The sequence below is a fragment of the Mustela putorius genome, unplaced genomic scaffold (genome assembly GCF_011764305.1).
Source record: "Mustela putorius furo isolate JIRA1106 unplaced genomic scaffold, ASM1176430v1.1 tig00004033_pilon_pilon_pilon, whole genome shotgun sequence".
Lineage (NCBI taxonomy): Eukaryota > Metazoa > Chordata > Mammalia > Carnivora > Mustelidae > Mustela > Mustela putorius.
This window is the reverse complement of record NW_025422169.1, coordinates 2,522,817-2,540,091: the sequence shown is the minus strand read 5'-3', so window position 1 is coordinate 2,540,091 and position 17,275 is coordinate 2,522,817. Positions and strand designations below refer to the sequence as shown.

At 46.6% G+C, this 17,275-nt stretch overlaps 1 protein-coding gene and 1 long non-coding RNA gene across 2 annotated transcripts in view; one reads left to right on the top strand and one right to left on the bottom strand.

Moving 5' to 3' along the window:
* The window catches only part of ITIH2 (inter-alpha-trypsin inhibitor heavy chain 2), a 38,875-nt gene that overhangs the window by 19,230 nt on the left and 2,370 nt on the right, over positions 1-17,275 (top strand). Inside the window, exons 10-20 of the mRNA XM_004757954.3 lie at positions 363-531; positions 1,145-1,270; positions 2,765-2,946; positions 3,949-4,134; positions 4,513-4,652; positions 6,421-6,590; positions 9,186-9,323; positions 12,800-12,913; positions 13,285-13,483; positions 14,042-14,214; positions 15,400-15,511. Coding sequence (XP_004758011.1) covers positions 363-531; positions 1,145-1,270; positions 2,765-2,946; positions 3,949-4,134; positions 4,513-4,652; positions 6,421-6,590; positions 9,186-9,323; positions 12,800-12,913; positions 13,285-13,483; positions 14,042-14,214; positions 15,400-15,511 — 1,709 coding nt within the window. The remainder of the gene's footprint in view (positions 1-362; positions 532-1,144; positions 1,271-2,764; positions 2,947-3,948; positions 4,135-4,512; positions 4,653-6,420; positions 6,591-9,185; positions 9,324-12,799; positions 12,914-13,284; positions 13,484-14,041; positions 14,215-15,399; positions 15,512-17,275) is intronic.
* LOC123389782 lies at positions 13,347-15,403 on the bottom strand. Its single transcript, XR_006604428.1, has 2 exons — positions 15,079-15,403; positions 13,347-14,786 (listed from the first exon to the last, which is right to left on the bottom strand). It is a non-coding gene; the product is annotated as an uncharacterized LOC123389782 (long non-coding RNA).

Here is a 17,275-nt window from a genome sequence, read left to right as displayed (position 1 = left end):
CGATGAGGGACTCAATCCCAGGACCCTGAGATCATGACCTGAGCCGAAGGCAGCGGCTTAACCCACTGAGCCACCCAGGCGCCCTAATACCCAGATTGTTAATGAAACGTGAGACCAGTCAGAATTACTGGGCATAACAAAATAAACAGTGAACGTTTCAGTATCAAAATGCAGACAATACATGTTTAGGATAAGTGAGAGACAGGTCAGTGTTGACTGAGGTGGTTTCAAGAGGTTTTCTGGGAGAAGGACAGCTTGAGTTGGTACTTGCAAGATGACAGGAGGGGTGCTTGGTCTTCCTCCTTTCTTCTTGGACTGAGAGCTTAAGTAATGAGACCCTTCTTCATCCTTCTTTGAAACAGACAGTGGAAGCAATGAAGACCATATTGGATGACCTAAGAGCTGAAGACCAGTTCTCTGTGGTCGACTTCAACCACAATGTTCGGACCTGGAGAAATGATTTAGTCTCAGCTACTAAAACACAGATTGCAGATGCCAAGAAGTACATTGAGAAAATCCAGCCCACTGGAGGTGAATGACTTTATATCCCAGAGCCCAGTGAGAAACGTTCACAGGGTTCAAATCTTCATTCACGTAGGAAGAATCACTCCCTACCGTGGTGGTCTTTGCCCGGCCGGCAATGGCCTGCCTTAAATAATGTGTGTATTATTATTCCATGATGAGTGTTAATTTCTTGTGAAAGTACAAGGCATAACCCATCCCACACAAGTTTGCAACCATCCCAATCTTTCTCAGAAAAGGGTGTCAGCAAGGGACACTAGAATTCTTACTACTCTCATAGAACAAAATGCCCCTGTCCCCAGACCAGTGTTCCAGCACGTCAGCAAGGCTGATTGAGGGACCTTCAGTTTGGTCTTTAACAAAACGACAGACCAGTGCTTTGAAAGGATGAATTCCTCTTTAAGGGAGTAGTTTACTATAAAGTCAATAATTTTACTCCTCTGGGGAATCTTGCCCAGCCTGGAGGAAATTTGTGTCAGTTGGAAAACCATCGAAGGATTTGGGGACTGAGTAAAATGACACATGCGCGATCACCAGACAAATGAATCGGAACCCAGGGTGTGACAGTTTTTGTGCAAAGAGAGAGTACGTAACGGAGCAGCACATACTCTTACCTTAACAGGCACCAATATCAACGAAGCCCTCCTGCGCGCCATCTTTATTTTAAACGAAGCCAATAATTTGGGAATGCTGGACCCCGAGTCAGTCTCTCTCATCATTTTGGTTTCTGACGGCGACCCCACAGTAGGCAAGTAGCTTTTCAATCTTCCAGTAACAAATATTTCACTCTCGCTTCAAATGGGAAATCTGCTGGCAGTTGCCTGAGTTTCTAAACCACTGTAGCCCCATGTTTCCTAAAAGGAGGCCTCTCTGGGCCCTGGAACTGTCACCACCTCCCCCCACCCCGAAACCCAGTCCCAGGCACTTTTGGTGATGCTCTTGAAAGCACTTGTTTCGAAACTGGAGTATGAACTGTGATAGCTCGCTATTGCATTTTCTCTAGCGTAAGGTATGTGAGGTGATGTACGGGAGTGTGAGATGAGTGTGTCAGTCCCCAGTCCCCAGGACACGTCTGGAGTCTGCAGAAACTTATTCCACCCTTCTCCACATTCCCCCAGTCCCTCAAAGGAACGGGAGAAATGACTTCTTTCTGATACATCCTCTATGTTACGCATTTTTCCCTACAAAATGGCCCCACGTCCCCTGGCTTCTGTCACATGTTGCTACTTTATCTGCTTCATTTGTGTCTTTCTACTGGCAAATACAAGAGTGTGTGCTGGATTGTGTTGTAGTCCGTCACATCGACAAGGACGGTGCCCGACGCTGCTCAGTGGAAGGAAGACAAGTGCATCAGTCAGGACCGCGGCCACTAGAGTTTTAGACAAAAGGCACCTGTTCTGTTAATAGCGAGACCAGAATGGGAGACTTTATGTCGTATTTGTGGTAGAATCAGATTCTGAACCTTAGATCAGGTTACTTGTAAAATTCAATTTGAGGGGCACCTGGCCAGCTCACTGGATGGAACATGTGACTCTTGATCTCGGGGTTAGGAGTTCGAGCCCCCCACTTGGTTGCAGAGATTACTTTAAAAAAATACAGTAAAATCTTAAAAAAAAATAAAAGAATTTAGTTTGAGAATAGAGTCATAAAGAAGAAAAGGAAACATAGCAAAAAATTAAGTCTGCTTCTGATTTCTGTCCCTTGACCCTCCAGTTCCTGTCTCTGGAGGCAGTCTTTGGTTAGCAATTTGTTGTGTAACTTTCCAGAGATATTCTGTGCATACGTGTATACTCCATACACATATACACACATTTATGTGTGAATATAGACACACACATACACATATATGCATGCCTATATGCAAATACATCCTACATATACCAATTTTTGCATTGTTCTCCCCCCTTAAAAATGTATCTGTGAGATCATTCAGTATAAATACATAGAGTTATCTTGCTCTGATTAATAATTACATGGCTGCATAGTACCTCCCGGTTTGAATGTATCATCATTTACCCAACCGCCCTTACTACTGCACTCTTGTTTTCAATCTGTTGCTATGCCCCATAGTGTGGCTCTGTATGATTGCACCTGTGTCATTCCCATTTGTGTGAGTGCGGCTGTAAGAGAAACCCATAGACTTGGGTCTCTGGGTCAAAGGGTAAGTGGGACAAATTCTGTTTTCAAAAAACATTATAACATTGTTTCTCATTCTCTTCGCCTCTGTTGCCATCCACTTCAGGTGAACTGAAATTGTCAAAAATTCAGAAAAACGTGAAGCAGAACATACGAGACAACATCTCCCTGTTCAGCTTGGGGATAGGATTTGACGTTGATTACGACTTTTTGAAGAGACTGTCCAATGAAAACCGTGGCATGGCTCAGAGGATTTATGGAAATCAGGACACATCCTCCCAACTCAAAGTAACACCTTTGTTTCTGTTCTGTCTTCCTCCTTCCCTCAAAGCCATTCAGCTCGCCAAATTGGAGTCTCAGTTGTCATCATTTCAGCTGCGTTCGGCAGGGACAGTGAGAAAGTGCTCCATTTCCTTCCCACCCCACCTTGCGTGTGTATTCGCTCTGCACCACGGTGAGACGGGAAGCCGGAGGGGGATGCACTTCCCTGCTCCCTGAGCAAGTCCTCCCAGGCCCCGCCGAAACTTCTGGGCTCTCCAGTCCTCCTTGTCATCATGGTCACTGTTTGCCCTGTTCAGGCACATTGGTATCTCGGTATCCACTTTTTATAATGCAACAAAGATCAAACGATAGCCTGTAAGTGTCCTTGAAGGTAAAGGAGAGAAAATATTTGTTTAGTTGGACTCCACGGATAAGAAAAAGACATAGAAGAAGAACAGGCTTTACCCCACCCTCTGTCAACTCCAGGTGCCATGGGTCAGTGTCAGGCACCGTATTTAAAGCTGGGAACAGGAAAGGAATAGGGGATAATTGGGAATGTCAACCCAACCCAGATGACTTTCCTTCTTATGAGTATTTATCTGGTCATAAAAGAAAAAAAAAAAATAGGCTGGGCTCTCAAGTCCAGGATAAGATTCTTAACAATTTTTTAGTTTCTCCCTGTCTCAGTTCATCTGATAATTGTGACAGTTTTCTCTGTCCCACAGCTTTCCACAGAGATCCTGTGAAAATAAATTAAGAAATACCAGCTAACCGTGTGAGGAATCTCAACATAAAGTGCCTCAGGGGGGCCAGGGTGGCTCAGTCGGTTGAGCGTCCAACTCGGGTCATGATCTCAGGGTCATGAGATTGAGCCCCGTGTCAGGTTACGAGCTGGGCATGGGGCCTGCTTAACATAGTCTCTCTCTCTCTCGCTCTGCTCAAACACCCCTCCCCTGTCTTAAAAAAAAGTGCTTCAGACCGAAGAAGTAGTAGGACAATAATGATTTCTCTGTTTTTTATGAATTGTAGAAATTCTACAACCAGGTTTCTACTCCATTGCTCCGGAATGTTCAGTTCAACTATCCGCACTTGTCAGTCTCGGATGTCACTCAGAACAGTTTCCACAACTATTTTGGAGGCTCTGAGATCGTGGTGGCAGGAAAATACAACCCTGATAAATTGGAACAATTACAGAGCATCATCACGGCCACCTCGGTACTTCTGCTTATCTCCTTAGTTCTAAAAAGACTAACCGGTCCCCTCGATACAGTCCATCTTGTATATTAACAGGATAATATCTTGCATCCCAAGAATCTTGCAGGCAGCATAAAAGCAGTAGAGTGAAAGGGAAGGCATGAGAATATCTATGCCGTGGTCCCCAAACCATTCTGCAAATCCATCCCTTCCCATCCCAAAGCCAATCCCAAACCTTGGATGTAGGCACTTCCTCTTTTGCATTCTTATGAATTATTTTGGACTTCTCTTGAATTTACATAACATCCTGATTCGCTCACAGTAGATATGAAGAGTGTGGGTTGATTAACCCTAGTTCTGCTCTCCCAGTGTCTTTCAACTGAATCTTCCATCATCCAGGCCAACACGGAGTTAGTCTTGGAAACTCTGTCCCAAATGGACGACTTGGAGGATTTTCTATCAAAAGACAAGCATGCAGATCCTGATTTCACCAGGAAATTGTGGGCCTATCTGACAATCAACCAACTTCTAGCTGAGCGGTAAGAAGAGAAGACGGTACATAACGGGGATTTGCGAAAGTAAGAAGTTTGCCTTGAATATTTTGCGGTAATACACAAAAGGGATTTGGAACCAAGAAAGGCAGCAAATTAATTTGGGATTTGGATTGTCAATTTCCACTGGTTCCAAGCACTTTAAGTACAGCTGAATTCACTCTTTTTTCTTTTTTATTGAGGTCGACATACACAAAGTGGGTGAAGCTGATGAATTTTAAATGTACAGTTTGATGATGAGTTCTTAGATGTGTCACCCGTGTAATAATCACTGTCCAGAGCGTTATAGGACACTTCTGTTCTCTTTGAAGGGTCCCTTGTGCCCACGCCCACTGCTGTAGAAATCACTGTCACCATCAATGAGTTTTCTGTGACTGAACTTCTTGTAGTGATACAACCGGTATTTATCCGTTTCTGGCTTCTTTCCTTCAGCATGATGTCTGTAAGATTGATCCGGGTTGCGGGAGTATCAGTGGTTCACTTGCATATACTTTTGAAAAGCTTATTGTCCAGAGGGAAATTTACAATTCTAATATCGCCTAAGGACGGGTTCCATAATAGCCAGCGGCTCTCTCATCTCTGGCTTCCCAGCCGACCCGCACTTAACCTGTGCAGTATAAAAACTACGCTCCCGGGCACTGCACAGCTCTTGGACCACATGCAACAGAGTAACACAGCAGGTGCTGAAGAAGAAAATCACCCGAGCCCCATCCCACCTTTGACGTCAGGGTCCCAGGGAGGTGGAACAGTCTTCAGAGCTAGGTCAGGAAGACACGAAGTGCGGTTGGATGACCGAACTCACAGAGAAAATCCGTGATGTCAGTAAGGTTATAAAACAGACATGGGGCTGTAGCTGGGGCTTTCCGTTGAATAAGAACTATCCCTGCCTCTTTTTACTGAAGCATCCTGGGTGCATTCACAGCAAAATTGCAGATACGCAGCATGTTACTGAAGTTAAATACTGATTTTTCAGAACAGTCCCTGGAAAACAGATCAGTGGTTGCCAGGGACGGGGTGGGGGGTGTCAGGACAAGCAGGTGGAGCCCAGGGGGGATTTTTTAGGGCAGCGAAAGTGTCCTGTACAATGGTACCATCATGAATACATGTCATCACATGTTTGTTGAAGCCTGTGTAGGACGTGCACCTCCAAGAACGAACCTTAACGTAAACCACAGACTTGGGTGATGATGAAATGTCAGCCTAAGTTCATAGATTGTAACACATGCACCACTCTGGTTGGGGGGGGGTGGTTGCTGATAATGGGGGAGGCTGTGGTGTGTGGACACAGGGAGGGTCTGGGAAATCGCTGTCCTTTCTCCTCCGTTGTACTGTGAGCCTAAAACTGGTCTGAAAAAGAAAGCCTATTAAAAACAATCCTCTGGGGGCACCTGGGTGGCTCAGTGGGTTAAGGCCTCTGCCTTCGGCTCAGGTCATGATCTCAGGGTCCTGGGATCGAGCCCCGCATCGGGCTCTCTGCTCAGCAGGGAGCCTGCTTCCTCCTCTCTCTCTGCCTGCCTCTGTGTCTACTTGTGATCTCTCTCTGTCAAATAAATAAATAAATTTTTAAAAACAAAACAAAACAAAAACAAAAAAAACAATCCTTTGGACTGCAGGGCTAAGTAAAATCCTGGCTTCTTGGAGCCAGTTAGCCCTCTTTTATCTGTGGTCCCCAGGGTCCCGGCTGAGCCCAGAGCGGGTGTGGGGTGTGGGACTAAGTGCAGTAATGTTCTCGAATGCCTCGGTTTCCCAAATACAGAAGCCTGGCTCCTACAGCAGCTGCCAAAAGGAAAATTACAAAAACAATCCTGCAGATGTCTCTGGAACATCACATCGTGACCCCGCTCACCGCGATGGTGATCGAGAACGAGGCCGGGGACGAGCGCATGCTGGCAGACTCGCCCCCGCAAGACCATTCCTGCTGCTCAGGTTCGTGCTTCTGTCTCGTGGAGCAACAGGACGGGGGCAGCTTCCTTAGCCTGCACCGGGGGCCTCCAGCCTCTGCTCCCCTCCCCTGCCTCCTGCTCCCAGCCCTGGGACCCCTGTGTGTCTGAGCTGTTCCTGTCATTTTACTTTGGGGTAGTTCGTTGCTGTGGTCTTGGAACTTTGGCTCCCTTAACTCCCAAAGGAATGTTGAAGACCTGGGTACCCCCGCGTGCATTGTTTAAATCAGCGTTTAACCATTTTCGCCATGCTTAAATAGTTGTAGCGAATTTAATTTGGGGCATATTGTAAACATTCAACTTGTTTTTTAAAGATTTTTTATTTACTTATTTGTCAGAGAGAGAGCGAGAGAGAGCATGCACAGGCTTAGGAAGCAGCAGGCAGAGAAAGAAACAGGTTCCCTGCTGAGCAGGGAGCCCAATGCAGGACTCCATCCCAGGATCCTGGGATCATGACCTGAGCCGAAGGCAGACGCTCCACCAATTGAGCCACCCAGGCGTCCCAACATTGAACTTTTAAAATAAACCTGTTGCTTCACTGTTGTCAGTGTATCCTGTGGCATGGAATACCGAAGTTGGTACTCTCCATCATCCATCAAAAAAATACATGAGCAAACTCTATTTTAATTATCGGAAATTCTATATGGTGCTTTTTTCTAGTTGAACTGGTATTTCCATTCCCAGCAGAAGCACGGCTCAATGTAGTACACTGCGATGCCAGAAGGTCTTTTCTTGATCATCCTGCTCCTCTGCAAGAAAAATGTTGGCAAATTTGAATTTTTTTCAATGCGTTGGGACCCTTAGAGTCTGAGTATTCAAAATTTTTTTCTAGATGGAGTTTTATTAAGATGGACGACAAGTAGACAATTGATCAAAATAATATACATGGATTATAAATATGATATCCCTAAGTAAAATTTGATTGAAAATCATGTCTTAAAAATGAAAAAATGTGACTGTATGTGTAAATATTATTTATTGATGGATTCAGTGTCATTTTTACTAAAAAAAAAAAATTGTAGGGGTGCCTGGCTGCCTCAGTCGGTGGAGTGTGTGACTCTTGATCTTGGGGTTGGGAGTTTGAGTCCCAGGTTGGGTGTAGAGATTAGTTAAAAATAAATCTTTAAAAAAATTTTTTTTATAGGCTAGGTCCTGATAAATCTTGTTGACACAGGTGAGTAGATAGGAATGAATGAGTTTGGTCACAGCAACTATCACTCATTTACAGCTTCTTCAGACTTATCTGCCGAACTCACATAGGAGCTAGGATGCAAAAATTATTTTTAATGATTTAACACGTGATACCTTGGGTCCTACTTCAACTTGGTTTATTTATTTATTTTTAAGATTTTATTTATTTATTTGACAGACAGAAGTCACAAGTAGGCAGAGAGGCAAGCAGGGAAAGAGAGGAGGAAGCAGGCTCCCTGCTGAGCAGAGATCCCGATGCGGGGCTCGATCCCAGGACCCTGGGATCATGACCTGAGCCGAAAGCAGAGGCTTAATCCACTAAACCATCCAGGCGCCCCTCAACTTGGTTTAAAGCAAAGAATTGGAAACCATCTGACTTGCAAAAGGATTTGTGTCCCTTGCAATGGTCTGGAGTCTTTCCAATTTCTGGTTCTACACCAATTTTTCCAGAAGGTTTTTGGTGAGAGAGCATGCCTTCTGCTTCTCAACCAAGAGAAAGAGGTTTTCTTGGGAGAGGTATATGTGGAAGCAGAGAACTTGAAATTGCTACAAAAGCCACCCTTGATTCCTGAGTCCTGTGGAAGGTCCTAGGATGTGCTCAGGGACACATGAGCCAAATATAGAAGATGCTGGCTTATCACCTTCTCCCTGCCCTCCGTTTCTCAGGACCTAGTCCTGTTGAAACACAGTCTGAAGAGTTGCCTGCTTAGCGGAAGCACCACTTTCCACATTTTTAATTTTGTCCGAGTGAGACGCCATATTTGCCACAGTGGTCCAGGGGTCAAGGAGCTCTTACTTCTGGCATCCCAGTTACAAGAGCCTAGGGCCCCACAGCCAATTTATCTGGGGAGAAAGCTCTTCTAGATAAACTGGCGTTGGTATGGGGTTGTTATCAGCTAGATAAGATGCTAGGTGAACTGCCGCTTGTTTTCTCCAAGACAGGAAGACTGCCTGTGTGTCAGAAAGCAAAATGAGCTTGTTGTAACCAATAGGGGAAACTAGTTGGTCGAGGAGCTGAATTGTTTAGATTGTTGTTTGGTTAGGAAGTAGGAACAGATCCAGGCAGGACCTGATCGTAATCTGGGACTTCTCCGGGGGCTGGCCTAGATATCATCTTCCCGGCCTAGGATGAAGACGTGGGGCCCTTCTCCTGCCTCCGTGGGGCAGATCCCACAGCCCAGGTTCCAGACTCTGCAGAGATCCCTCCAGCAGGCCCACACAGTATAAAGACAGGAGGAGCTAGGAGAGAGAAAATTCTGGAATAAAATTACTGGGAGAAAACCTTAGCTGAGGACCTCCAGTGCCCACATAACATAGATTCTGGACCTTGTAAGAAATCTCCAAGGAAAAGTAAGCTGGGACACTAATGGCCACGGGTTTTTCTACACAGGTGCCCTGTACTATGGCAGCAAGGTTGGTCCGAGTTCAGTCCCGTCTTGGGTCAACCCTTCCCCGACACCGATGATCCCGATGCCTGTGCTGGGAGCTCAGGTGCTCGAGGCAACTCCTCCCCCACATGTGATGAGAGGTAAGAGGCCTTCACCACGGCTCTCACGTCCCGGCCCCCAGTCGGGTCACAATCATGTGCAGCGTTGATAGATGTTTAAAAAAAGTCCTGGTGAACAAGTTGACCTCCACTAACAGCAGATGACTCTGTGTATTAATCAGCTTGGGCTGCCATAACCAGATACCCCAGCCTTGCTGGTCTAAATGACAGGTCTAGAGGCAGGGAAGTCCAAGATCAAGGTGCCAGCTGGGGACGGCTTGTACACAGCCGGCATCTTCTTGTGTGGTCACATGACCTCTCTGTGTGTGCCCTGCAGAGAGGAAGGCTAAGCTCCCCCGTGTCCCTTCTCAGCAGGGCACCGATCCCTTGATGGGGGCCCCTCCTCCAGACATCGTGTACTGGTGGTTAGGGTTCCAACCTATGAAGCTCGGGGGTCCAGTCCAGTCCAGAGCACGCCATCTCCAGCTGGGTGAGCTGAACCCTAGGGAGTGGACGAGACGCTCTTCTCAGGCCAGGGGGCTCCACAGGGCATCGATGCAAGGAACATTCTCTTTGGAGATTGCATGTGCAGGCGCCCCTTCCTCTGCGACTTTCCAGAAAGAAGCTTCTGTAGAAATACGTAGCGAAAAAGCTAACTCTGTTTTCGAGTTCTTTCCAGTACGAATGCGGTGTTCCCTCTGAGTTTACATAGTCTGCTGTGCAATGCCGTTAAGGGGACAAGGTCTGGAGAGCTGGACAGTTCCAGGGTCAGACTCTGCCCCCGTGGCCGTGGGCCAGACCGTGGAACCTCTCTAGGTCTCAGTGAGCCCACCTGTAAAACGGGGGTGGTGTTAAGTTGTGGGGTGGCTATAACAGCAGTTCCTGGTTCCCCGTGGGAGCTCATAAAGCCCAGGTCCTCAGGAATCTGTGAAGTTAGTCCTGGCGGCCTTCCATTCGCCTTCAACCTGATCTAAATGTGAGGCTACAGACGCTAATCTAAGTATAATGTTTCACTTCTGCTGTCTGGAGTGGTGTCAGGTCGGTAGGGCAGTACCGATCCGTGGTTACCCACCAGCAGGTGTGAGTAATAGGATTTGGGTTAATTAAAATGGCAGAATCAATCATGATCTCTAATAAAAAGCCAAGTCCTTCCAAAAATATTTCCAAACACCATATTTGTGTAAAGGAAGAGACTCTCATACCAAAATGATTTTTTTTTTTTAATTGAAAAAGAGATGCGAGAACCTTTGTTCTGCGTTTTAAGGATGCCCTCTAGTGCCCAGCGCAGCACAAAATCGATTCACCAAGTATTTTTTGACCTGGTGGCGAGAGTTTTGTAGTGTGAGCGGTGCAGAGAAGCACCAGATTGTACTTCTGTTGTGCATTCCTTTATCTTCCATTTCATGTTCTGAAACACACACTTGAACATGAGCGAGCGTGTCGGAGTGGGTAGGAGAATGGGCTTGTCGCGGGGCAGCGTGGCTGTGGTCCTGGATCTGCCACAGTCCGACCCCATCATGGGACCTCAGGCAGGCGACCCGTCCTGTGCGAGGACGTGAGGAGAATTATCTGAGTTAATGTTTGCCTGGGACTTTGTGGTAACATCTAGAAAACAGCCTCTCGGGGAACGGAAGCTTGCTCTTTCAGTTTTAATCTGGGAAAGGCAACCACTGCGGTTCTTAGGGCTTCGACCATCTCCTCCCCACGCCCTTCATTGACTCGGGCTGGAAGCCTGGCTGGTCTGAATTGTACCTTGGCGCTCAGTTACCTGACACTGTGGCTTCTGCCACGGGTCTCTGGAATCTTCCCTCCCTCGTCCGTCCCGTTTCCCGTTCAGGTGACGTCTGTTGCCTGCGCTATTGCTGCGTTAGCTGCTAACTGATCTTCCCACGTCCGTGTCCCAATACTGAGTTTATACTGTAACGAGTAATTTCCCCCAAATCAAATCATGTCGCATTTTTTCTCAGAAACTTCAAAGAGCTCCCAACTTGAAGCTCCAGTCTTTGGTGTGGTGCTCTGCCCCTCTCCATGACGCCCATTTTGGGTCTTTTTCTACGTTCTTCAAGAACCCATCTCCTAGTTACATCGAGGTGTTTTGCAAACAAATCGCCAACTTTCCTACCTCCGCACTGTGCACTCAGAATAAAATCTCCGTTTCCCCTGTGTCTTTTGCGTCTCCTAACGTCAAGGCTTTGTGCAAACTCCTTCACCAGGCCTTTCTCAACGGGCCAGGTGGGGCTGGTCACCCTTCGTCTTTACCCTCAGAACGACTGGCTTGTGCCATTTTTGTGTCATTTATTTTACTCTCTCTCTTCCCTCAGTGGTTGTGTCTGTCTCTATGAAAGAAACACTGAAGAAAAAAAATTATTCACGATATTCATTAGAGCACACATTAGAGTCTGGAAGATCTTGACTCAAGGGGGGGCCGTGGTGATGGATATGGGGACCCCCGCAATGGGATCTTGCAGTTGGGTGGAGAAGATTGGACTCAGCTCCAAATACAGCCTGGGGAAGTGGGTGCGAAATCACGCGGAGGAAACGTCAGGAGTGAGGGGGATTCTGGTCAAACCAATGGAACAGGCTTCCTGCTGAAGGCAGCCAGGAGATCTGACGTCACCTGGAGGGTGGCAGGGAATGAGGAACCCAATTAGATACCTAAGGAGCTCAATAGGGAGAGCAGATATTCTACCTAACCCAACCTACTAGGATTCTTGCTAAAATTGGGCAGCGCAGAAGCTAACGTGTGAGTCCAAAAGTTGAGGCCTCGTTGAAAAGGTCGGAGGAGCCTAAGTGTTTAGTCAAGGAGAGAATCTTGGTCACTCCATTAAATTCTGACTTTCTTGAAGGTCTTATAAATAAGACCGTGACTTATTTATAGCTACACCAAACGTTGCCTAATTCAGTGCTTTGGATAGACCTGTTTTTTTTTTTTCTCACCAATTATTTGTTGAATGATTAGACAAACAAGAAAGATCAATCAGAATAAGGTTGTCCAGCAACAAAGTAATTCTTTCTTGAGAGTCGCTCGATGCTTCAGTGTTCTTGGAATTGATTAATATCCATCAGTATGCCAACAAATAACATTACATCTCCTATATTTTTATGTATCGTGTATAGCTGCTTAAAAACACACACGTCGTTTTATCTATTTATACAACACTCACTGATGGAGGTATGCGTATGCAGTATACATGTAGACCTGATGTATTGTGTGCTTTTCTTATTATTTGTGTCTGTCTTATTCATTTTTTGTCTCTAGCCTAGATCATACATGATAGCTACAGAAGAAGTATATGTTATAGGTGTAAAATAACTTAAAACTCTGAATTGTCCCATGGGGAAGGAACAATGGGTCTGTCTACACCACGGGCCCCCAACACCTGGAACAGAAGCTAGCATCTAGGACAAGCACTGGAAGTATTTGTTCTTATTAAGTAAAAGGTTTCAGGAATGAAGTTCTGTTCGGTGTCCCCCTCCTTTCTATGATTTTGTTTGATTTCTTTGTCTCTATTTTCCAGTTGAAAATGACCCACACTTCATCATTTACCTGCCAAAAAATGAAAAGAATATCTGTTTCAATATTGACTCGGAACCTGGAAAGATTCTCAACCTTGTTTCTGATCCAGAATCAGGTAAAATAAAAAGATGCTGTATTTGAACTAGGCAATTCGATCATTGCCATGTTTCACTGTCACTACCTAGGATTTCGTTCCTTCCCACCTTAAGAGAAGCCCTGTACTTTTCCAACTCTGATAATTGGTGAGCAAAGAATTATAAATTTATTCCCATGGGAATTAGAGTAGCTAAGAGACTGAGTGTGAACTAGCAGATCTTACTGTGATGTGAGTCATTTAAAGTATAATAAAACATAGTAACAAAGTGAAAGCTGTTCAGGAAAAATATTATATAAGAAATCAAGCCAAAAAATAACACTTTTCCCATCTTGTCAAGTTTTATAACTTTGATGGTGCACAGAGAGAAAAAAGCATGTTTTCTTCTCCAGGGATTTTGGTCAATGGACAGCTCATTGGTGCCAAGAAACCAAAGAACGAAAAACTCAGCACCTATTTTGGAACCCTGGGATTTTATTTCCAAAGCGAAGACATGAAAATAGAAATCAGCACCAAGACCATCACCCTGAGCCGGCGCTCTCGGGTGTCTGTCCTTTCCTGGTCTGACACCGCTCGCGTCATTAGCCAGAGGTGAGTATTACTGTGTCCGGTCGCGGTCCTGTCCTCCACGCCTGACTACACAGATCAATGCGGAAATCCGTGACCGAAACGTAGAACTTAGCTATCATTTTAAATGTGAAGAAGCAGAGGTTCAGAAAGATTGTTGGTGCCTAACCCCACCCCGTTCCTGGCAGCTGGCTCCACGTGTTGTGGCCACTCTGTGTCTCGGCACCTTCCCGCAGCCTGGCATGGATTGAGGGCTCGGTAGATACGTGCTGGATAAGTGAAGGAATCCATCGAACACTCCAGCCAGCTCCGTGTCAGAGTGTGCCTGGAAAACACTGGACTGTGTCATATTGTCCCCTGATCACCTGTTTATTGTTTTTATACAAACACCGAAACTGACATTGTTCCAGAGCCAGGAGTGAAAACAACATTCTGTGACCCCCCAAAAAAATGCTGTGGAGGGCCTAGAACACTCGTGGAATTGCCCAGGGCGGGACGGCAAGCTCAGGCTCACGGTGGGAGGCATGGCTTCCTAAACAGTGTGTTCTAGAAACGTGGACCCCATTTTGCTTTCTGCCCCAGGGTGCTTGTCTCTGTGAAGAAAGAGCAAACTGTGACCATCACCGTGGATAAAGACATGTCCTTCTCTGTTTTACTCCATCGCGTTTGGAAGAAGCATCCGGTGAATGTAGACTTTTTGGGGATCTACATTCCCCCCACAAACAAGTTTTCACCTAAAGCGCATGGACTGATAGGTACGGTGTCTCTCGACCATCTGGCAATTGGGTCTGGGTCTCGAGCAAATGGGGAGGTTAGAACTTGCACAGTGACGGGTCTGGACTCAAAGGACAGGTTGGGGCCACACTCTATGCCTGGATCTTGATTTATACAGGGGACTGAGGACACACAAGGGTCAGTGCCATTGACAGAAACGTTTCCGGTCACTCAGTTCCCCCCTGAAACAAAGAGGCATGTCCCACCCTGCAGGGCCACAGAGCAAAGCCAGGCTTTAGTCAGGGACCTGAAGCAACAGGTTTAGGCCAGAGCCTCTCCTGGGTTTCTGTGGGAAGACGAGGCAGAGCAGTCTAGTTCTGGGTTGGCCGTCTTGAAGCATTTTGGCAGGCTTTGGGCTCTAGGGCAGTCTACTTACCTGGTCCCTGGCCCTGGGATAGCTTCCAGGTCACACGGGTCAGAGAGAGGCAGTCTGGCCCTGGGATGGTTCATGTGCAGATCACAGGCTCGCTCCTGAGTCTTCCAGTGTCTTTCAAAATTGCTGGCCCTGGGAGGGGCAGTCTCTCCCCAGCCGTCAGGGGTTTTGATGTCCGATCTTAAAGCACAAAAATAGCAAACATGATTCACGCAGCCCCGCAGAGCAGTGCAGGGCTCTAGCCAAGATCTTTGCTACCGCAGGTGAGGTTCTCCCTGAGCCAGGATTTCATCCTCACAAACTGGGCAAACAGTTAGAGGAATAACACAGACTTTCAATTTTGCATCAGAGGGTTTTGTTTTTCTTTCTAACTGGGTAGAGGTGACCTGGTTTGGGAAGTCAGGCATCTCGGTCAACTTTCCCTACAACGTTTTAAGGAGTGGTTCCAGTTGAAGCATGGGGCATCACAAACCTTGTCCCTGAGATTTGAGCCACTTGGCAGGTGCTCAGCCCGTCATCAGGGCAGGCGTTCCGGTCCACTGCTCATCCTGGCAGGTCGGCCTCGTCTGTGAGATGAACGCGGCATGAGCCAGCCAGCTTTGCTCCTGGGAAGGACCCATCCCTCCCATTGCTCTGCCCTTCTCTCAATATGTCTTTCTACCTTAGAAATTCGGGGTTGGGGGGTGGGTAGATGCGTACCGAAATGCGGCTTGGGTCAAATGACCACAAGACTGCTTTTTTTAACTGGCCCTTGGGCTTCATGTAAATCAGCGTCTGGACTTTGTCTCACTAGGTCAGTTCATGCACGAGCCAAAAGTCCGTATCTTTGATGAACGACCGGGAAAGGTCCCCGAGAAGCCAGAGGCAAGCATGGAAGTGAAGGGACACACGTTGACTGTCACCAGGTAGGCTTTGGGGGCATACGACAGTAACAGACAGCGTGTCTCGGGGTTACACTCACACAGTCACATCCAAGTAAGAAAAGCTCTTGCAAGTGTTCCCGATGTCAGACTCAACAGCTCCTTAGGAACAGACACACACACCAGGTTTGCGTCAGGACGCCGCAGGCCGGCCAGCCTCCGTGCGAGTAAGAACCAGCTAGACAATAGCTACCATACAAGGCCAAGGCTGTAATGCATAATGGGTGGACTGACGGTGTAACAGCCTTGGCCTTGTACGGTAGCTCGGTTACTGAAAAAGCTGATAAAGGAGGAAATCGTAAGAATTCCTGTGAACCAGGACACCTGGGGGCTCCGTCCGTTGAGTGCCTGACTCTTGTTTCAGCTCAGGTCATGACCTCAGAGTCATGGGATCGAGCCCCACACGGGGCTCTGCGCTCAGCACGGAGTCTGCTTGAGATTCCCTCTCTTCCTCTTCCTTGCCCTTCCCTCCCCACTCCCTCTAGAGTAAAACAAAACAAATACATCTTCAAAATAAATAAATAAATAAATAAATAAAACAACCTGTGAACCGTAGTACTAGAGAATGAATGGATGTGTCTACCTGAGACTGGGCTCTTCTTCCTGAGCATGAATCTACCAAATGCATTGTTGTGTAGCCTTCCTCACGCCAACCATATCCATATGCTCGTTGTGAAGTGAGAATTCCGTATCGCCAAGCATTGAGTGTAACGTTCTTACCAATCTTTTCAGTTTCTCCCAGTCCTCAATTATAGACTCCCCTGTGGTATCTGACAGCATTTTAAAGCAGATGGGGTTTTTTGGGCCAGGTGTTTTTTGTTTGTTTGTTTGTTGTTGTTGTTGCATTTTAAGAGTTTCTACAAAGCAATCAACTTGGCTTTATAAGAATGACTTTCCAAAAAAAAAAAATGAATGACCTTCTTTGCACACAATGTCATTGGTTTCCACATAAGTAAGCGATAAAATTGCAGCCATAATTAAGCAATACGTACCACCACACATGGCCTTGGGAAGTAAAACGGTGAACTCTGAGGGCACCCTGGGGGCTCAGTGGGTTAAGCACCTGCCTTCGGCTCAGGTCATGATCCCAGGGTCCTGGGATCCAGCCCCACATCAGGCTCCCTGCTCAACGAGGAGCCTGCTTCCCCTTCTCTCTCTGTCTGACACTCCCCCTACTTGTGCTCTCTCCCTCTCCCTCTTTCTGTTAAGTAAATAAATAAAATCTTAAAACGAAACAAAATGATGAGCTCTTCATGAGTACACCACTCAGCTGGTTCGGGCTCACTGGGAACCAGCGAGTTACCAGTGGGCGTCAGTGAGCGTGTTTGACAAAGGAATGGTGAGCACCATTAATCATAGTAAGATAAGTCATCCGAGGCTGGTGAATGCACATCTGCTAGCCTCTAATGACAAAGGTAAATGTTGGGCCTCAAGTTCACCTACTGCAAGCACTCTTTGACTTGTAACTCAAACTGAGTTGAACTCGAACTGTGCACCATCCTATACGTTCAAAAGCTTGCTAGTGACAATATGCCCTATGACTTTTTAAATTGCTGGCTTCTTTGTCCTTTAAGGGAAAGGCATGAATGTCTCAGAAACAGCTGGTATCACCTTTAAATACTCACCTGCCTAGGGAAGGTGGGAGGCATCTCAGATTCACTCTGCAGGTGACCTGGGGTTAGCCCACAGCACTCCAGTGTTGGGTTCCCCCCTTCTTTCCAACAGAAAGTTAATTTGCACTCTTCACCT